We start from the raw sequence: 22,615 nt of genomic DNA, 5'->3' as shown, positions 1-22,615 counted from the left end.
AAGATCATCAGCAAACATTATCATTTTAATTCAGTCTGCAGGATACTAGAGTGGGATGAGAGAGTCTATAGCCCAGCTATCCTACCCACTAACTCTGGACACAATATGACACTGTGAGAAGAACACTAACTCAAATCAAAGGACCTGGGTTCAAATTCTGCCTATGATGCTTACTATCTGTGTAAACTTGGATAAGACACTTAACTGCCCCTGGGCCTCAGTGTTTTCAGCTATAAAATGGAGACAGACTAGCTGGCTTCTGAGGTGCCCATGATCTTATCTTTGATCTTATCTCCAAATTTACTAGTTCTTTTGTCATTGTGTGCTTCAAGGGAAGAAGACGAAGCTTTATTAGTGGCTAGAACTTTGGAGAGCAGGAGATAGTTTATTCAGTACTTCTGGGGTCCAGCTGGTGAGGTTCTGATAATTACTCCCCTCTAGCTCCTTCTCCAGTTTCTTTGTGCTTCCTCAATTGTGCAATGTGTATAGAACCCTCCCAAGATCTTGGCTGAGAATCACCAGTTTCAAGAAGTTGACCATGTTGGACAAAAATCCAAATGTCAGTATTCTATTTTTGGAAATTTTGTCCCTCCTCCCTCTCAGTCCCAGTAGGTTAAGTCCTTACCACACGCATGGCCTTCCACGTCATCCAGGAGATTAGCTGTAGATGCTGCAGTCCCCAGCCTGCCCTTCCATTCAGGAAAACCAATCAGTTGCTTGGTCTATGATGCTGTCTACATCCCATTCTGCTCCCTCCAGCCACTCACGTACTAGGTGCCTATTCACATCCTCTCCAGACACCAGGTTCCCAGTCTAGATCCCAGAGTTTCCTCCAACTCTCTCTTCCCTTTGATTTCTCCCTCTTGAAAGAGAGATAGACTTCAGAGTATATCAGTTGGTATGAGGTATCTATGGTACCTCTTCCCATATTACAGTCTATGGCTCCCATTTCTCACAATACTCTAGAGAATCTTCACTGCTTATTGAGCATGTTCATCTATTCCCATAAGAGTCTGGGAGCTTCAGGAAAGGTTCCCCAGAACCCCTACTCTGTACTGTATCCAAGCAAGGACTTGATAGGAATAAAGAGAAAACCTTCTTATTAATATAAATACGAGACAAAAGATAGGGCTTGAGCTTGATATCTTTGAAATAATGATGTGGAAAGGATTATGAATTACCTCAATTGGTGAAACAAAAAAAAAATTAGATTGTTTATACAAAGATACAGATTTTCACAGATTGTGGGATAGCTTCCAGTCATCCTTAAAAGATGTGGGATGGCCTGTTGGCCCATCTTCATTCCTCTTTACTCTGGCATCCTATCCTCATTTCCTCATTTCACTGACCCATCATTCAAAAGCTAGGACTAAGCAATGTAAAAGAAAGGAATGACTAGTAATGAGGAACAACCAAGGACCAAATATTGAATTGAACTGACAGAAATGGGGCTAGATACCCCATTATGACTTGGGGAAGTACTAGCCACAATCCAGTTGGGTACCTCACCTGTTTTAAGAACTCACATTCACATCCTCTATTTTGAGAGTACACACATGCACACACACACACACACACACACATACACACATACACACACACACACACACACACACACACACACACACACACACACCCTTCCTGGCCAGGGAGGAGCCAAGGATACGACTGGTGCTTCAACAACTGTTTTCTCTTTGTCTTCCTCATCTTGGTCTTCTCAGAGAAGGCCCTGGCAAGTTCAAACAACTTCCTCCGGGTGGCTGTGAGCAAAACAGGAGGGACAGAAGTATAAACGACTCTGGTTGGCACCGAGGGGCCCAGAGACTTAACCCTTTCTGTTCTAATGGGCAGGGAAAGGAAATATAGTTTAATTTTTCTTCTTGTTTCCCCTTTTTTGAAAGGGGGAAAGCAGTTTAACTGTGGAAAGGACCAGGAAGAAAGGATGTAGGACTGAGGCTGAGAGAAGAGTACAGGGCTGGGGGGAGGAAAAGAGGAATGGGTCAAAGAAAAAGGAGAAAAGGGGATATATAGGACTGAGGCTAAGAAAAGGGTACAGGACTAAGGGTGGGGAGAGGGGGAATGGGTCAAAGAAAAAGAAGAAAAAAGGATATATAGGGTTGGGGCTAAGAAAAGGGTACAAGGATGGAGTGAAGAAATGGGGAATGGGTATATAGTATTGAGACTGAGAGAAGGGTACAGGGCTAGGGGTGAGGAAAGGGGGAATGGGTCAAAGAAAAAGGAGGAAGAAGGTACAAGGCTAGGGGAGGAAAGAGACATAGGACTGGGGCTGAGGGGAGGGCACAGGACTGGAGCTGAAGGGAGGGAAAAGGCTGGGGGAGGGAGAGGGCACTGGACAGTGCCAGGAGCTGTAAGAAGAGACTGCCAGAAGGTGAAAGGGTCAAAGAGAATACAGGGACATCTGCTGCTTAAGAAGGGGTGCTATCTGAAACTTGGCCAGCAGGGGCAGCATAGGACACCCCAAAGGCCATGGCAAACAAGCCAAAGATCCGGGCATTCCTCTTCCTAACTCCTCCAGAACAAATCAAGTGCCTTTCTCCTCCCTTCTTTGCTCCCTCCCTCTCCCTCCCAAGCAAGCAGGGTTGGTTCTAGGATTTCCATGACTAATCCCTGATCTTCCCCGAAATGGAGCCTGAATCACCCAATCTTTGTACTTTGGGGGCACCGCAGGGAGAGCAGCACGGGAAGAATTGGGTGCCCCTGAGCACTGGTGAGAGACTGGCACAGCCTACCATGGAAAAAGGCTGAAAAGAGCTGGGGCAGGGAAAGGGGGCACTCACTCAGGCAGCCGGGTACAGGGTCAAGAAGGACTTTTTAAAACTGCCCAGGAAGGAAGGGGAGATGTGGAGCAGATAAATGGACCCTTTTTTAAAAAGCAAAATAATTTCTCCTGCACTGTACAAGGCAAGGTTTGACTTTCTGCAGAGGGACTGGGCTGAATGTGGGGTGGGGCGGGGCGGGGTGTCAAGGGATGGGAGGAGTTTGGCAGCAGCCACAGATTTACTTTCCTAAGCATGTCTGGCTGTTTGGCTCTAGATGATGTGAACATGAGTTTGCATTCCCTATGCACATGCTGATTAGCGGGTGTGCAGGAAATACTGGGAGGGCGGGGGCTGGGGAAGGAGGAGTGGGAAAGGGGAAAACCACTAGGGAAAGCCAGCCTGGCATTAAAACCTTACTACAAACAATCAAGAGTTGGCTATGGGGCAAAATCCTGGGTGGTCCTCCTCCTCCTCCTCCTCTCCCTTTCCCATCCCCTCCCCCTTCCTCCCAACCCCTTGTGCCTAACAGGCAGGGAGGACCTTCAATAGAGGGGAATACCTGAGCCCTGAATCCTGGGCACTCCACCCTGCTGCCCCAAGTGGGACACTCACATTTCCCCATGTGCTTCAACTTGTCCCTGAATAAGGCATCTTCAGACACGGCAGGGTTGGCTTCGCTGGCTCCCAAGGCAGCATCACCTGAAAGGGAGCACCCAGGTGAACGGCAGCAGCCAAGGGCTCATGACCCCTGAGGCACTAGGGGAGGGATGAGTCCCCCTGAGTTGGGCTATGAAGGGGCTCGTGGCCCTTTCCATGGTCCTGTCATGTCAGGGGTCACCAAGTCCTGGCTATCAAGTGCAAGTTCAGAATTGCAGATCAAGGTGGAACATGGGATAAAAGAGAAATTATTTTCTGTGCTTAGGAAGTTAAAAGCAAGAAGATAAGCAGGTACTGCTGCCCTCTCCTTCCTATATTCTGGAACTCCCTTTTCTTGTCAAATAGGTTGAAGGAAATAGGGATGCTTGGGCTGAGAAGACTAGGGGGAACATGAAAGTATCTTTGAGTATGTAGAAGGAGTTAGAAGCAAAGACAAAACTAGGAGCAAAGAGGCCAATCTAGACTGAAGTTAGGGAAAACATCCTTAAAAAGTCAAGCCATCCAAAAGCAGAATGGACTACAATGGGAGATGCTGGGAACGCTCATCCTCCAAAGAAGGCTTCAAGGGCATGGCACTTTCCAGATAAGTAGCTTGCAACCCTCCAATTCAGTGTCCCCCTCCTTCTCCTCCACCCAGGTCTTAAACTAACTAATGACCTGCTTCAGTCTTCTTTCCAAAATGAGATAAGCTGCTGCTACCATAAACTCTATACTAAGCAAAGGGGAATGGGGGCATGAGGAAAAGCAGTTTTCTGGGAGAAAGGACCACGGTGTCAGAGACAAGAGTGGGAAGGAAAATAAAGGGGAAGAGGGTGATTCGGACTGCTAGCTGCAAGTCTGTCTCTCCTGCCTATTCAAAAACAGCCCTATAGTCCTTTCCCTGTCCTTCCCCAGTCATTAATCCCAAGGTCATCCTGCCTCCTAAATTCTACTCTGAGGTCATTACCAAGTTCTCAGAAGCCTAGTAGCCTTTGGTTAATTCAGGATCAAAAACAGAAGGGTCATTAAGACACCCTGATATATCTCCGGCTACATCTAAGCTCCTCAACCTTCTGCTTACTAATCAGTTCTCCTGGATTTTCTCTCTCCAAGCTGGGATTGGTTTAGAGCACAATCCTTCTGCCCTCCCTTCAGTTAGGGGGAAACGTCCTCCCCTCCTTATTATATCCTGTATGGGGGAAGTCCCTGGCAGAAGCTGCTTAAAGCTTCTAAGAGAGGCTTTCTTCTTTGAGAGAGAGCAGTTATAGGGAGCTGAGGTCCAATATTAAATAATGGCTTCCAGACCATAGGACCCAAAGAAGACAAATCCTGGCTTTCGATATACTTTCAGCATAATGTAATAAATAAAAGTTCACATTCACTTTTTGGAGCAGACTTGGGATCTCATTGATAGAGAGAACTCCCTAATTATCTTATTCTTCTTTTTCTTTTCTTTTTCTATTTTTTAAGGCAATTAGAGTTATGTGACAGGTCCAGGGTCACATGGTTTATAAGCTTCTGGGTGAGGCCTGATTTGAACAGGGCCAATACTCTATCCACTGCTCCACCTGGTTAATCCTTACTTTTCTATTCATATTCCCAGCACTTTCAAGTAGTTATGTGCTTAATAAATGTTTTATTTATTCATTAATGCATTCCCCTTAACCAGAGCAGAGTAGACTGTATGTATAGAGAAAGCAAGATCTGAGCTCATTCCTAAAAAGCAAAGTATCTTTAACTGGAGAAAAAGGAGGAAGTATGGTATGATTTCCTTGGTATTGAGGAATTCCCAGTAAGGCAATTCCTTCTATCAAGGAAGATCAGTGCTCCAAATCAATCTATATATATTGGAAGGGTGCTTGAATAAAGGCCTTTTCTAATTCCAAGATTGCCCAGGAATTGAAAACAGCTCACAAAGTACTTTCTTCCCAATAACTCTGTGAGGTAAATATGTATTATTATCCCCATTTTACAGATGAGCAAAACAAGGTTCAGAGACATGAAAGTGAACTGCCCAGGGTCATGTAGTTCCAAAAGGCTTTGGCCAACTAATAAATGATTACTTTGCTTCCTTGACTAAGGATTCTTAACTCTTTTAGTGTGTCATGGACTCTTTTGGCAAGTAGTTGAAGCCTAGGAAATCTTTCTTAGAATAATGGTTTTAAAATACATAGGAAAATAAATTATTTTAAAATATAGTTATACATTATAATATATAGATATTAAAGCAAGTTCACGGACCCTAGGTTAAGAATCCCTGATCTCAACAGTCCTAGGGCCAGGGGCTAAGATGGAACAATGGGAGAAAAGTAAATATATTTTCCAGGAAGGGCACACTCCTTTATCTAGAAGGAAAACAGTTGGTCTTTAGAATTGCTCCCCCCCCTAACTTTTCAAACTTTTCTCCCCTGCTCCTCACTCTTCATGAGGAAGAGTACAAACTGAGAAAGAAAATTATAGACCAATTTCACTAATGAATATGGAGGCAAAAATGCTAAATAAAATACTAGCTACCCCAATATATTACAATTTCCTTTATTATGATTATGATTTTCTATCTCTGTATAAGATAATATGTTTGGTGGCTCTCATATTGAACTTGTCCCTCTTGCCTCTGCTCTTCTCTTACTCTCACTACCCTAAACCAACCTTCCTGGAAGTAGAATAATTTAAGTCTCCTTTTCCCCACTGGGCAGCTAGGTGGCGCAAATAGATTGGAATCAGGAGATTCATCTTCATGAGTTCAAATCCAGTCTCAGACATTTTTATTACCTATGTGATCCTGAGCAACTCACTTAATTTCATCTATAAAATGATCTAGAAAAGGAAATGGCAAACCACTGGAATATCTATGCCAAGAAAATCCTAAACAATGTCACAAAGAGTCAGACCAAAATGAAACAAGCAAACAACAAATTTCCCACACATTGGCCTAGTTCACTAAGATGAGGAAAAGCTTTTCCCCATCTTTAAAAAGGAACTTCTTATTCTTAGTCTTCCCTTTGCTCCAGGATCCAAATCTGAAATAACAATGAAAGCAAGGGCTGGGAAGAGGTTGTGGGAAGGGGTATTCTTTTGAAAGGCCTCTGTTCAATTTAGGTCTTAGGTAGGAGAGACAGCTGGGGTCAATGGGGTTTACCTGTGACAGTGGATGGAAAACCAAAGTCATTACTGACGGCCATGTTGCTAGATTTGGATTTCTGGGACTCGTATTTCAATCGATCTGGAAAAGGAAAAAATAATCCCCTCAGGTTACCTCACAGGCTGGATGCCCTTGGATTCATAGATAGGTACACCAAAGGTCTGGCTAGAGAAAGAGATCTTCACCTTTTTAGTGTCATAAACTTCTTTGGCAATCTGAAGAAACCTATGGACCTTTCCTCAGAATAATGTTTTTAAAGGCACAAAATAAAATATATCAGATTATAAAGGAAACAAAATGTTGAAATATAGTTATCAAAAAAAGGTTTTTTTTGTAAACAAAAACAAATTGGACCTGAAGTTAAGAACCTCTGGGCTACATACACATACACAAACTGTTCTAACTATTGGATACTGTGATGAAATTCATGAAAAGCAAAAAGTCCTTTCCTCCCTCCATTCCCAGCCTCCTACCCCTCTCTAGGGCAAGGAGGAAGTCTCGGTTCCTTTGAAGCTCCTTCATGAACTCTTCATTCTGAAGAAAGAGGGCAATCCGCTCATCTTCCAGGTACTGCTTCCACCGGCATTCCTCCTCCAGATTTCCCACCATGGGTTGGCTGACTTCCCCAAGCCCTAGCTTTGGGGGGCCACTCTGGGTATTCTGCAGAGAAGAGACAGGCACTGCCATGGGTGTATGTATGGAGACATACATAGACATCTAATCAACTTTTTCCTCAAGCTCCCATGAGATGCTCACAAGCATTACTTCCAGTCTAGTTACATTAAGAGGAAGAAGTAGTCAGGCCCCAGGATGAGGGAATGTGCCTCAATATAATGGTATAAGATACTGGTATATGAGTACACATACACACACACACACACACACACACACAACACACACACACACGCCCCTTCATTCCTGGTCCTGAACTAGGAAGCTACTCTGTAATTAGAAAATTGTAGAAACATAAATTTAGAACTGGAAGAGAAATTTAAGGCTATTTAATACAATTTTACAGATGATGAGGTTGAGGACCACAGAGACAAAGTAACTTGCTGATGGTCACAAAGGTATAAAGTAACAGATTAAAATTTGTAGCTTCTAGTTCAGGTCCAGAGTTTTTCCCCAGACTGCCTTTACTCATGGCTTTTCACAATATGGTCCTAAATGAAACGGGTTCTGACACTTTCCCAAAGTTAGATGGACTCAGTTGCCTCCAGGGCAGGTGAAGAAATCATAAACATGTGCCTGAGATTTGGGCATGGTTCTATGTTCCCTATTGCCATCCCAAGTCCTCAGGTACATATTCTGTGGAACCTCACTAGCCACTGATCATATCCTCTTTCCTGAGTCCTATCCATGATGAAGACTTTCCAATGGAGAGACTCCCAAACCCCTGCTTTCCTAATATGTGCTCTAAGTATTTTTTATATGATGGATATTTTATATCAGGGCATCTAGACCAAGCCAGGAAACTGAGAAGAGGTTTCCTGTTTGAGGTTGCTTCCCTCTGAACCCTAGAGTCTGAACTCAGAAAATTGGGAAGTGAAACGGGCAGATGACAAATCTCTTGCCTCTCTATCAACAAAACAGAACTTCTGGTATGGTTAATGGGAAGCAGCGGTAGGAGTAGACAGGAAAGAACAGGTCATTTCTAATTTCTGCTTTTAATATCGATCTCATCAACAGCTACTAGCCTCCTACAAGGGCTTCTTCTCCTCTTACCTGCAAACTATCCAGCTGCTGAGGCAGAATCCGAAGGAAGTCATCAGGAAGATTGCCCAGAAGTGGGGGGTTCCAGTTACGATAGCGCCTCTGGGTTGGGGGGACCCCAGCACTAGGCACATCTATCCTGTAGGGGAACAAGTAGAAGGGGGACAAACCAGTGAGACCAAAGGTTAGAACAATCAATGAGTGTCTAACTGGAGTGGATATTGCTGATGAGATGGAATTTGGGAGGAGACGGGCAGTGCCACTAGCTGCCTTCTCTCCTCATGCTCCAACTTCAGGTGAAGGATCTGAGCCATCCTTCATAGAAATCAGAGGGTTGTCTCAGAAAGAACCGTGGTCTGGGGATTAAGAAAGCTGGTTTTACTCCTAGCTTGCTACAAATTCCCTGTACAAGTCCAGGTATCTCAGTAGAGCTCAATTCCCTCATCTGTAAAAATCTACTCCCTGCTACCTATCTCTCAGGATTCCTGACAGCCTCTAATGGGATGGTACATATTCCCAATCAGCTGTATTCCCTTAGTTTTCTCCCTTAGCAAGATACCCTCCCTTTCCTCCACTACATTTTCATCTTGCTTCTGTGCATTCTCTTTCCCTTATAGATTGTAAGCTCCTCGAGGACCAAGGGAAGAGGGGATTCTGCCAAAGATGAGCACTAACTCTGTAGAATCTATGGACTAGAAGACGTTCCTTCCTATACTTCCTTCAAGGCCTGCAGAACAGGCCCCCAGAGCTCCTACAAGACATATGGTTTGCTGAATAAGGGAAATGACACATGGACAAACCAGCCTCGATGTTGGGAGTAGAGAGAAGGGAGTGTTCATTTCCTATGCCTGGTTTTGATTTTCCTGCCTTCTCCCTCCAAGAGTGACTCTTCCATTGGATAGAAGCTTTCCCTGGGTATCTCCCATCTTGAAAAAAGGTTTTTTCCTCCTTTTCATAAGGTCAGAGAATTAAGGCTGAAGGAGACCTCAGAGACTATGTAATCCAACACTTCATTTGGGGGAGGGGGAAGGCTAAGACAATTGGGGCTAAGTGACTTGTCTAGGATCACACAGCTAGTAAGTGTTAAATATTTGAAACCGAATTTGAATTCAGGTCCTCCAGACTTTGGACTCTCCACTGCATCATCTAGCTGACAACTTGATTAAATCCAGGTCTTTAATTTTATAGAGAAGGCAACCAAGACCTGGAGGAAGCAACTTTTCCCAGCTGGTTAATGACAAAATTAAGATTAGAACCCAGGTATTCAGTCCAGTGCTTTCTTCTCTACAACACAAGAAACAGTGTATCCTAGTAGACATTATTGGATCTATATGCATAACCTAATTTAAGCACTTACTAGGTATGTGACTCTGGACAAGTCATTTAACCTTAATATGCCTCAGTCCCTTCATCTGCAAATTGAGGATAATAATTAGCACAGTCAGGAGGTTTTTATAAGAGTCAAATGAAATAATATATGTAAAATAATCTATAAACCTTAAAGTTCCATAAACATCTACAGTAATTATTATTAATTATCATACATCATAAATTTATGGTTATATTGTATTTACATGTTTGTTATGAATTATTATTATTATAAGAGTTGAATGAAAGAATAGATGTAAAACAATCTATAAACTTAAAGTTCCATAAATGTCTACAGTAATTATTATTAATTATAATAAATTATAAGTTTATGGTTATATTTTATTTATGTATTTGTTATTAATTATTATTGTAAGTCAAATGAAATAATATATGTAAAATAATCTATAAACCTTAAAGTTACAGAAACATCTGTAGCAATTATTATTAATCACCATAAAAATAATTACTTTGCTACATTGTGGTAGATTGGTTGGTTGATTCTCCTCTGAAATCCCCTGTCAACCTCCCTGGGAGTCAAGACTCTCTGTGTGACGTGCTGATATCTTTTGAGTTCAGGATGGGAGAGGTAGAGGGAATTATACACCTCTCTCTGCCACATATGCCTTCCATTTCCTTCTTCGGTGTTCTCATCGGTTAAATGTGTCTGCAGCCCAGCCCGATCCCACATCTGACCCAGCCAAGAAGCAGAGCCAAAAGTCCCAGAGACCTTTATGCAGGACAGCGAGCAGTCCCTCGCTGGAGGCTGATGAGAGGGTCACTGGGAAGGGCAGAGACCTATCTATTAGAGGTCAGACAAGGCCCAGGCCCCAGCCACAAGTTCCACCCACTGGTTCCTTTGAGTTCTTGGGGGTGGGCGGACAATCAGGAAGCTCAAGCCCGAGCTTACTGAAATCTTGGAACATCGAGAGGCAAACCCCAGAGGCGCCAAGTTCGGCTCATAAACCAGTGAACTGGGGCCCTGGAATAACTCAGAGTCTCAAAAATCAGCTCTGGTCTGAATGGAATGTCAAAAATGCACAAGGAGGGGGTGGAGGGGGAATGCCAAGGCTGTAATTTCACTAGGAAAACTCCAGGCAGCCAAGACAAAACATTTTTTCCCTTTATAATAAGGCTTGATTCCATAGATCTATCATTTGCAGCATTACTTTGAGACAAGGACAGTCAGTAAACCGGTATTTATGCACTTAGTGTTTTCCCTCCCTCCCTTCCTCCCCCAGTTAAATTGCAAGCTCTTTGGGGACAGGTCTTACACTCTTATACCCCCAGCTCCTGGTACTTCATCATCTCTGTCTGGCATTCAAAGTCCTTCATCACCTAGCCCACCACCACCTTTCCAGTCTTCTTACACCTTATTGCTTCCCTACCCTGACCTCCATCCTTACTCCCACATGCTCTGGGACACCCCTTCTCCAGACTCTGGGCATTTTCTCTTCCTGTCCCCCGTTCCTGGAAGGTTTTACTTCCCCCTCTCCGCCTCCTGGCTCCCTTCCAGTCCCAGCTAAAATCCCACCTCCAAAAGGAAGCCTTTCCCAATCCACTTTAATTCCAGTGCCTTCCTTCTGCTGTCATTTCTGATCTCCCCTATCCCTAGCTTGTTTGTCCATAGCAGTCCGCATATTGTCTCCCATTAGACTGTGAGTTCTTGGAGAATGGGGGCTATCTTTGACTTTTTTTTTCATATCCCTCGATGCTCTCCCTAAGGCTTAGCTCACTGCCTGGTCCATAGTAGGTCCGTAGTAAGCTTTTAATGACTGACTGACTTGAGATCATTTAATAAAGTAATGCCAAACTCCCCCACTTATATTCTGGAATGAGTCACACTTAAAATAATGAAACAGGAAGCAACTTGAGAGATCATCTAGTCTAATTGTATCAACAAAAGACCCAGAGAAGGAAACCAACTTGCCCAGTCACATAGTGAATTAGTGGCAAATATAGAACTAGAATCCTGGTCTCCAGACTTCCTGCCCAGTGCCTTTTAATCATTGTTGGCAGCCGGTGGTAAAATGGAGAATGCTGAGAGTTACGAATACTCTGGGTTCAAATCTAGTTTCAGATATTTACTATGTGACTCTGGATAAGTCATTTAATCTGTCTGCCTCAGTTTCCTCACCTGTAAAATGGGGATAAAACAATAGCACAAGGGCAGCTAGGTGGTGCTGTGGATAGAGCACCAGTCCTGAAGTCAGGAAGACCTGAGTTCAAATTCAACCTCAGACACTTAACACTTCCTGGCTGTGTGACCCTGGGCAAGTCACTTAACTCCAAATGCCTCAGCAAAAAAAAAAAAAAAAAAAAAAAAAAAGGTGTTTTTGTGAGAACCAAATGAAATAATAATTGTAAAGTCCCTGGCATAGTAAAGTGCTACATAAATGTCAGCTATTATTAATCAACAAATACTTATTAAGCACCTGCTTTGTGCCAAGCACAGTAAATACAAAGAAAAACTGAAATAGTCCCTGCCCTCAGAGAGTTTACATTCTCTCTGGGAATTGATATGTATACATATAAGTATATGTAAAATCAATATAAGGTAATTTTGAAGATGGCCCTAGCACCCATGAGAATCAATAATAATTAGTCTCCTGCATTTGTTGAGTCATGTTTCAGTAATGTCCTACTCTTTGTGAGCCCAGTAGGGATTTTCTTGGCAAAGATACTGGAGTTGTTTGCCATTTCCTTTTCCAACTCTTTACAGAAAAAGAAACTGAGACATAAAGCGTCATATATCTAGGAAAGTCTGTGGCTGGATTTGAACTCAGGTTTTCCTGATTCCAGGCCTACCATTTTATCCACTGAGTCATCTAGCTGCCCAAATTTCCTGTATTACATTTAAGAGCATTATTTGGAGAAAGAATCTATAGTAAGTTTCCATAGATTTTGTATACACAACAAATACAAAAGTGAAAACTCCTGAGCTGGAGAATCTGTTTCTTTAACCATCCCTCTCTCAAAACAAAACAAAACAAGCTAAACTGCTTCTGCAGAGTAGGAGGGCATAAAAGTCACAAGAAAAAAAGTCATCCGTGGTTGTACATGTTACTAACAAAATTAAGAAAGGAGAGATTGAAAGAGTCAGAGCATTTAAAGCAACAACAACCTCCATTCATTTCTTGGGGGTGAGAATGATAAACACAACCTGGACAAAGGCAAGAAACTCAACCAGTTCTTTATTTCAGTCTTTATTTCAAAGGTTCTTGGGCACATGGATGTGGTACTGAAAGGAACCTAGAGATTATTTCAGTAATGGCAATAGGAATATCAGAATGTTGAGGAACAGGAAAAAAAAAAAGTTGGTTAGAACTAAAGACTTAGAGAGGAGTCCTCATAGGATTTCGGGGGTAATGGTCATGATATTCCCAAAGATATGGCTCAAGAGATCCAGAAGCAATCAATAGCAAGTGTTCAAAAGTCTACTAGAGCCACACACTTCTGATGGCTCTTTGAAGAAAGCTCCCATCCTGTAATCGTATACTATCATTCACTAAAGTAAACATCAAATCTTTGCTTTGCTGAGGTTCTAAAAAAACAAATGTACATATTTATACATAGAAGAGGCAACATAGAAAATGGGAGAGAGCTTCCCTTGAAGCAAAAAGATGTGGATTCCAGTCCTCCCTCTAACACTGAGGTTCTCAATGTGTGGTCCTTTGACCTTTGGGGGTCTCTGAGACCCTTTCAAGGGGTCCTACAGGTCAAAACTATTTTCATAATAATACTCAGATGTTACTTGCCTATTAAAATACTTCCCCCTTTTCCAACTATATATCTGTGTGAGGCCAGATTTTCTTCATATACTCTAACCAAAACAACATTATCTTAACAGATGGAATGCAGCAGCAGATGAAGATCCAGCTGCCTTCCATTAAGCCAGACATTAAAGAGATTTGCAAAAGTATGTAAAACAGTGCCACTCTTCTCACTGATTGTGTTTTGGAAAATAGTTATTTTTCATGAAAATGCTATTTTATTAACATTAACATGAACATGTTAAATTAATGTAATTTTAATATTAACATATTAAAATGTAATGAATTTATTGTTTTTAAATGAATTAATAAAATTTTAAAATCTATCATTTTAATTTCTATTACAACAAATGTTGAAAGAATGTTGCTATTCAGTTGTGACCAACTTCTCATGACTCCATTTGAAGTTTTCTTGGCAAAGATACTGGAGTGATTTGCTATTTCCTTCTACAGTTCAATTGACTGATGAGGAAACTAAGGCAAACAGTTAAATGACTGGAACAGGATCACACATCTTCATGAGATCTCATCTTCATGATTCCAAGTCTAGTGTGCTCTTCACTGCAACATCTACCTAACCTTTTTTGTACAGATATAACCATATAAACAAAAGCTCTTTTTGGCCCTCGATCATTTTTAGCTGTAAAGGGATCCTAAGGACAAAAAGTTTGATAACCCATCCTGCACTGACTGCTCAGTTGGCTGTGTGTGTGTGTGTGGATTATTTAACCTCTCAATGCCCCAAGCAACTCTCGAAGATATTATATTGAAGAGAAAATGCCTGCATTAGTGGAGCACATTTCATCATCTGGGAGTTCCCCCAAACCAATGAAATCACAGGTGGCTATCTCTCTACCTGAGCTTAGTAATTACCTGCCATTATATTTATCTAGAATGTTTTATTATACTGACTAAAATTGCAGGTAGTTCTTTCAACAGTTACCTGAATGAGTGTACCCACTTTCAAGTTCTTTAGCATTAATTAAGCCAATTAAATGTACCCACTTTCAAGTTCTTTGGTATTAATAATGAAGCTTACTTTTTTTTTTTTCTTCTCTGTTAACAACAGGGAGTTGAATTTCTTCTTCTCTTCCCTCTCCCCGCCCCCAAATAAAAAAAGAATAGGAAAGATGAACAACATACTCTGGCTTTGTGAATAGCAGCTTCAATTTCTGCAAAGCACTGAGAGCTCCTGAAAAGCTGAAAAGGTCACTTACCCTGAACTCAAATGCACAGATTGTAGCTTCAGCTTGAAGGCCAGAAAGCTAAATGAGGACTCAAACTCCCATTTGTCTTTCTAGGGCCCCACATAAGAATCCTTGCTACTTCCTCTTTCTAGCTTACCTCAGAGCTTACTACTTAAGTAACTGGGTAAGTAATAACCTTCATGCACCTCAGTTTTCTATTCTGTAAAAAAAAAAGGGGGGGGGGCTTATGTGGCCTCCAAGATCCTTTCCAATTCTAGATCTATGATCCTGTTTGTGTATTCCCCTCAAATCCCTGCACACACACACACACACACACACACACACACACACACACACACACACACAAATTCAGAGGGAAATTCAGAGGGAGAGAGACAAAGACAGAGAGAGATAGCAGAATTGCTCCTATTTGCAACCCTGTAGTAAAAGCCTTTCCATTCCATAATCCCTAGGACTTTACAAAGGAAGCATTTGGCAAGAATAAGACCATCCTCCATTAATACCCTTACCCCTGGTGACCATTAAAAAGGCTCAACTACTTTAGGACAAAAAAAATTACTCCTGTTCCCTGATAATGCTACAATAGAATGCTGTGGCCTAGAGAATATAGTCATTTGTGGTGTGTGACCTCTCCACAGAACTCTGTCAACAAGTTGATTAGTTCCATATTCCCAAACTGTGGAAGAGTTTTGGTTTGAAAGAGGCCTTGAAAGACCTAAGTTCATTTCACTGCCTCCCAGTGACTCACTGGAGAAAGAGAGCTAACTCTTCTTTCTTTAAAAGTCATGTTAAGTCATGGGCTTTTAGAATTGAATCAAACCCTAGAGGCTATATTCTGCAATTGCTTCATTTGACAGAGAAGGAAACTGAGACCCAATGAAATGGCTTGCATAAGATCTCATACATGACATAACTAGAAACCTAGCCAAGAGTCCCTTCATAGTAAACAGTCCTTCAGTTCCAGTCCCTATTCCCTTATTCCCCCATAACCTGCTTTTCCCTTTCACAGCTTGGACTACCAACCAATCTTCTTCAAAATCTAGCCTTGTCTTCATAATAATAATAGTAGCAGCTAACATTTATATAGCATTTACTATGTGCCAAGCACAATGTCAAGTACTTTATAACTATTTGATGCTCACAACAATTCTGGGAGATAGGTGCTATTATTGTATCCATTTTCCAGGTGAGGCAGACCAGGTGAAGTGCCCAAGATCAAACAGCTTACTAAGTATCTGAGGTCAGATTTGAACTCAGATCTCCCTATTCTCCATCCTCTGCACCACCTAGCTGCAACCCACTTCCTCTCTCCATTCTATTCTAGTCAGTATTCCTAAATTATTCCTAAAATTTGAGTCTAAGCATGTTACCTTCTTGCTGAAAATGTACCTGTAACTTTTTGCCTCTAGCATAAAATACATCTTGTTTGGTTTTCAAAGTTCTTTCCAGTCTGACCCCAATCTACATTGCTGGGCTTATTTTATATCAATCTCCTTTACAACACTCTACATTCCCGCCAAGCTGACTACCATCCCAGAGCCCCATAGGATCGCAGTCTGTAGGGAGAAGGCAGAACAATGGTGAGAAAGAGTTCTCACAGCCTCCTTCACACACATGCTCTGACATCTCACCAATTCTTCCTTGATTCCCAAAGTGAATTCCTCCTGCTATAAGGGGAATTGTTAAACAAGCCACTATGATACTACTGGAGAATTGTTCTTTGTTCCTTGTCTTATGGTTCATCCCACTTACAGCCAATTTAAGAAGACAAAATATATTCTTACCTGGGAGGTGGGGTTGGGGGAGCCAGGGGATAAGGCCTGTCAAACATGTGCATGTGGTAGGCAGGAGGTGAATACACTGGTGGAGGCTCTTCATCAGAGCTATCTGGTTCCAAAGTCCGTTCCAAAATCTAACCAGAGAGCAAAAGAGATCAATTTTTGTATTAAAATAGCACTTTAATAACAGTTCAAGAAAAGTAATAGTTCACCATTCTCTAATTTTGAGCTTTTCTCTTTCCTAAAGATTAATAAATTATTCCTCAATTATCTTTTTTTCAAGCTAAAAAAATTATATTGTTTCATATTTTAATGACCAAGAAGATAAATTTAGTATATGAACCCGTTTGATCTCTGAAAATTTGAAACCATATAAACTAAGGGAATTATAACATTTTAAAATGTAAACAATGACATATATCTATAGTAGTACTAATTTGATGTGGAAAGGGGATGGTAAGATTATGGCAATAAGATAGCCCAGGATATGCCAAATAGTCTGCTCTGACCTACAGCCAATTAGGTGTAGTATGTTTTGTGAATGTGTACCTCTTTCTTTCTAGATCAGAGGTAATTGTGTATGTAATCTTATTTCTAAAAATATTTTGGTAACTGTTGAAATATAATTTTTTTGTAACCCTATGTGTTTTATTGTATGCATTAAAAATTTTGAGAAAGGAAAAAAAAAAAAGAAATCAGATTTTCTCACTTTAAAAATAAATAAAGTTGCACTTTAAGTGTGTTGCATGTGATTAGAGGTCCTGAGTTCAAGTGCAACCTTTGGTACTTGTCACCTGTGTGGTGTGGGCAATTCATTTAACCTCCTGGACTTGTTTTTTCAAATGTAAAATGAGAGGGTTGGACTTCTTAGTAATTTCCAACATCTCTTCAAGCTCTATCTAAGATCGATTTTGTCTTATCCTCCCGACAATTTCCCAGTGAGACCAAGGATTATCAGTCCCTCCCCTTAGCAATAAAGAAACTCAAAGCTGAGGAAGAAAAGAAGGAAACCAGGAAGGACTTTTTTCAAAGTCAATTAATAAGTCACCAAAACAACGTCTCAGACTAAAAATATAATATTTAATCCACACTTCCCCCTCAGAAATTAATCCATGAGATGTCAGCCTTGGCAAAGGCTGGGCTGGGCAGAGGGTAGAGAGCATTGATTCCTCCCATTGGGGGCTACTCTGTCAACTTCTGGGATTGGGGAAAAAATGAAAAGAAAGCTCATAGGCTGGAATCTAGTGGAAGAGAGGACCAAGATTTCTTGAACTTTTTATTCTTATAGGTTCTTTTCACTTTGGGTGACAAAGAAAGTGGTTTCCAAGTACTGGCAAGCATTGTCTAGTCCCATGGGAGGGAATTTGTGATTGAAAAAATATCTTTAGAGATACTCCAATCTTAGTATGCACAACTAGTCTCCTTTTTTCTTCCTCTCCCTATTTTGGATTTTTCTCAGCAATCTTCCCTCTTTTTATTATTATTATTTTAATGGTATTTTATGTTTCCAAATACATGCAAAGATAGTTTTCAACTTTTATTTTTGCAAAATTCTGTGTTCCAAATTTTTCTCCTTTTCTCCCCCACTCTCCCCCTTCCCCAAGACAGCAAACAATCTGATTTAGGTTAAGCATGTTCAATTCTACTCCCTCTTTATGCTGCTGCTGGAGAAAATAAATGGCCAGGGATCCTCCCAAGAAATTAGGAATTGGGCAAAGGGATCAGCCAATGTATCCTTTTGTAAAGGGAATTCTGAAGCCCCTTACTGAGGGGCACTTTGCTATGGCCTTTCCCTCTACAATTGTGGGTACCATACATCATCTGGTACTTAAGGTTGCAAACATCATCTGTTTCTATTTCATTTTATCCTCACAAAAATCCTAGCAGGTCGGTGGTATTATATACATACACAATTACCTCTGATCATTTTAGAGATGGGGAAACTGGGGCTGAGTTCTTGCCCAAAGTCACCCAGCTAATAAGTGTCTGAGGCAGGATAGAGATGCCTCTGTGTCCAATATTCTAATCACTGTGCTGCCTCAGTCTCCCCAATTAGAATCTAACCACTCGAAAGAGGACTGGTTTTGCCTTTGCTTTTTATCCCCACAGTAAATAAAGTTCTGGTTTCTATTCTTTGTTCTCTGCCACTCAGCAGGTGTATGGTTAAGTCATCCAACTTCTCAACTTTTTTTTTCCTCATCTGTATTATGGGGCCGGGGCGGGGGGTGAAAATTCTTGTATTACCCACTCTCCTGTACAGGATTATAGGAAGGAAAATGAATACATTGCAAACTGAAAAACATCAAATAAATTTATTTAGACCCCAAGTTCTAAAGCTACTTTTGTAGCCTTCTCAGCTGGCCCACAACTGAAGACAGATCTGAGAATGGGGGCAGACTGGATTTCCTTTGGTGGGAGGTGAATAGGGACTGGATTTTGCCCAGTGCTGGGTCTTGATGTGAAACACAGAGAGAGGTACACGGTACTCAAGAACAAATACACACACCATCTCCTATGTGATGGCGCTTATGGATATGCACCCGTGGTTGTCCTGCGGAATGCACCAACATTTTTTCTTCGAGACAGAAACTATTTGCACAGCTGTTTTCACAAGCAAGAATGAACTTGACTGCTTAGCTGGCCAGGTCTGCTCCATGCCCATATTTCAAGAAGGGGAGAGGCCGACTATCAGTAGCAGCTGGCCTCCCACATGTCTAGCCCAATTTGGTCTTAGGATCACCAGGATAGGTCAGAATGATAAACTGAGCCTGGAGTCCACTCCTAGCCCTTTTTCTCCTTCATCACTGAACTACCTGGGACAGCTCCTTTTGGGGGGCCAGCCTGCTCTTGTTTACACTGGGGATGGGGGTCAGGAAGCTGCTGGTTCCCTTCCCCACCGCCACTGTTACCATCCCCAGAAAGCTAAGTCTCTTGTCCTTCCTCAGAAAGGCTGATGAACTAGACTCCTCCTCCTAGAGGAACCTAGCCAGAATCAGATTGTGTTCCCTGAAGGCCTGGTAGCTTTGAAGCTGCAATCAGATTCTCTCTCCCAGGGCCTCCAGCCTGAGAGCTCCTGAGCTTATTAGTATCACTCATTCCCAGAGCAGCAGAAAACAGATGCTGCTACCAGAGGGGCCCAGGCCCTGGCCCCGATTTGGAGGCAAAGTAAACGAGAAACCACAATGGCTCCAGCAGTGTTCCTTTGGCCAATGCTAATCCCGTTCCCATCTCTGGAATCCCCCTGCCTCCCTCCCTGGAGCAATATGTTTATTCTTCTGGTTCAAAAATGTGCTGAAGCTTTTGGCTTTGCAGCCTTCTTGTTTAACTCAGCGTGAGTGATAAATGGATGCCAGATGCTCTGGGATGGCTTGTTTTTCTGTCGTTTGCCTGACAGGTGATATTTTTCAATGGCAAGGATACCCCACAGCCCAGCACACCATCCATCAGCCCCTGGGGGATGAGGGGAGGCTTACAGTCAGCAGTTATTGTCATTCCAGCTGCTGCTAATAAATTTACTGAAGGACTCTGAGCTGGCTCAGTAGATCCGGGCCAACTGATGGACACAGAAGAGAGCTGGAAAGTGATGGGGTAGGGGGAAAGCATCGAAGAATAGGAGTGGGGGGGGGGAGCTCTGCAGAAAAGGTGGGGCACAGAGCTCACTCATTCAAGTAAAGCAAAAATCGTAGAAGTAGAAAACCCAGAGAGGTCTAGCCTCTCCCATTTTCTCATCATTGCAGGTTATTCTATGCATCATTAATAGGACAAAGGTTAGCGTGGGGAAAGTCTGGAGGATATTTTATGAGATGGGGAAAAAAAGAAAGAAATATGACCCTATCTATGTAGCTAAGTTAAAACAAATCAATATTGTGGAAATTATCAGAGATCAGAGAAGCACCATTCAAAATCAACATGTTAAATGATACTTAGCCTTGTACTTTGCACATAGTCAGTACATGATACATGTTTATTGAATTAAGTTGAATCCTCTCTCTCCCTCCCTCTCTCTGTCTCTCTCTCTTTCTATTTTTCTTTCTCTGTCTCTGTCTTTGTCTACACACACACACACACACACACACACCTTCAAAATGAGGATGTTGGATTAGACGGCATCTTGGCTCCTTCCCTGTTCTACTCCTATAAGATTCTGATGTGGTCCTTTCAACTAGGGCTACTTTTGACAACAAGCAAGAGTGACCCTAGGGAAGCAGGGAAAGGGACTCCCAGCAATGCAAAAAAGACCTCCCCAAATGGTTAAGATATAGTTCTTCTCTACCTCTTTAGGATCATTGATTTATCAATGGAAGGAACTTTCAGAATCACCTAAATGAACCAACTTCATTTTATAGGAGAAGAAATTTAAATTCAAAGAAGGAAAGTGACTTGTTAAAATTTAGAGGGACAGGAAATTGGTGTCTAAGCCCAAAACTAAACTCAGGTCCTCTGCCTCCCAATCTAACCACCTCTCCACTACTCCAGAGGGCACAATTTGGTTTATAATCTAATTAAGGAAGTAAGACTCCAGAAAAGTAGCTATTATATAAGACAACAGACAGAAGGTAGGCAGTGTGTGAGCAGTCTAGCCAGTAAGAGCTATGGGAATTCAGAAGAAAGCAGTACCAAGAGCTAAAAGGATCATCCAGGAGGTGGCCTTTGAACCATTCTATGAGGAATCAGTAAGGTTTTGATAAGTCTAGATTGTGGTTATCTGTGTTTTCAAGGGAAAGAGGAATGAATGATCAGACGAAAGCTGAAAAGGAATAGTAAATGAACCAATTTGGCTGGAGCAATTGGATGAAATAGGGAAATTATGAGATAAGGCAGGAAAAGTAAGCCAGGAATTGATTGTGACAGGCTTTGAATGTTGAACTAATGAGGTTCAGACTTTATTCTATTAAAGTAAGAAGGAGTTGTTTTGAAACTTTGGGCAGAGATTGAGGTGTCTTAAGGAAAACATACATAAAGAGAATAGGAAGGAGAGAGATTATAGTGGTGGCACCAGTTAGGTTATCATATTTTTCTTGTACAACATGACAAATATGGAAATATGTTTAAAAGGAGTGCACATATTTAACCTATATCAGATTGCTGGCTGTATTGGAGAGGGTGGGGGGTAAGGAAGGAGGGAGAAAAAATTAGAACACCAAGGTTTATGAAAATGAATGATGATAACTATTTTTATATGGATTTGGAAAGATAAAATACCATTAAAAAAAGTTATTTTATAGTCCTGGCATGAGCTAATGAGAGCCTGAATTTGGATGGCATCAGAGGAATGGGAAAGACGGCCATGGATAAGGTGCCAGAGACATTGTGAAGAAGGAATTAACAAGACTTGGCAAATGACTGGAAAGGGTAAAGGAGAAGGACAAGAGGGGAAACAATGAAGGGTAAAATAATGCTGAGCAGCTAGAATTGAGGGGAAAATATAGGAGACCCAGAAGCTTCATTAAAAGGCAGAATGCCTGGCAACTCCAGAAAGGACTTGAGAGGTACAAGAAGGGAGGTTAAGAGCAGAACTTTAACCTCTATGATCAAAAGTCACTTCCATCAGGGAACCTTCCTTAATTCCTAATTCCAGCCACTTCACCTGTATCCATAGCAAAATAAATAATCATGAAAAGCTCTCCATGAGATTTTATGCATATTAGCTATTATTATTACAGCTGTTAGGGCTTCTTCCACCTCTCTAAAGTTAATGTTGGATTTATTTTTTTCATATTCTATATTGATATCTCTATGTTCAAATTATCTCCCTGAACAGAATGTAAATTCCATGAGAGCAGGTCCCATCATTTTTGGCTTCATATCCTCAGTGTCTAACATAGTCCCCAGTCAGGAACAATATTTGTTTCATTTAGATTGTACTACATTCATTTTCATTCATTAAAGGAGTCTTTGTTTCCTAGAATTGTTCCTCACATCTATGTGTCTTATCTTACTCCTTTAGACTATGCATTTTTCAATCAGGGATCTCTGTCCACAGTAGGCGCTTTGTATGTGCTACTGGCCATTTGGCTGACATAGAGTGTGAAAACGTAGGACCCCGATGAAGAGTTTTATGACTTTTTGCTTAATATTTTTTTTAAATTATAAGTAGCTTCCCTCAAAATAATCTTGTGAGAAAAAAGCACAAGTATCAGCCCCATTTGACAGACGAGGAAAGAAGGCTCAGAGAAAGTTGACTTACTCATGGTCACATAGCTAACAAGTTTCAGGG

At 41.6% G+C, this 22,615-nt stretch overlaps 1 protein-coding gene across 2 annotated transcripts in view; it reads right to left on the bottom strand.

Moving 5' to 3' along the window:
* Positions 1-22,615, bottom strand: part of CUEDC1 (CUE domain containing 1) — a 32,330-nt gene that overhangs the window by 9,212 nt on the left and 503 nt on the right. For both annotated transcript variants that reach the window (XM_051994215.1, XM_051994216.1), the window contains exons 2-8: positions 16,405-16,532; positions 8,284-8,410; positions 7,032-7,218; positions 6,556-6,639; positions 3,393-3,479; positions 1,667-1,760; positions 626-684 (exon numbers count right to left, since the gene is read on the bottom strand). In XM_051994215.1, coding sequence (XP_051850175.1) covers positions 626-684; positions 1,667-1,760; positions 3,393-3,479; positions 6,556-6,639; positions 7,032-7,218; positions 8,284-8,410; positions 16,405-16,532 — 766 coding nt within the window. The remainder of the gene's footprint in view (positions 1-625; positions 685-1,666; positions 1,761-3,392; positions 3,480-6,555; positions 6,640-7,031; positions 7,219-8,283; positions 8,411-16,404; positions 16,533-22,615) is intronic.

Source organism: Antechinus flavipes, chromosome 4 (assembly GCF_016432865.1).
Source record: "Antechinus flavipes isolate AdamAnt ecotype Samford, QLD, Australia chromosome 4, AdamAnt_v2, whole genome shotgun sequence".
Taxonomy (NCBI): domain Eukaryota; kingdom Metazoa; phylum Chordata; class Mammalia; order Dasyuromorphia; family Dasyuridae; genus Antechinus; species Antechinus flavipes.
Note: the sequence above shows the minus strand (reverse complement) of the source record. Positions and strands in the feature narration are given on the sequence as shown.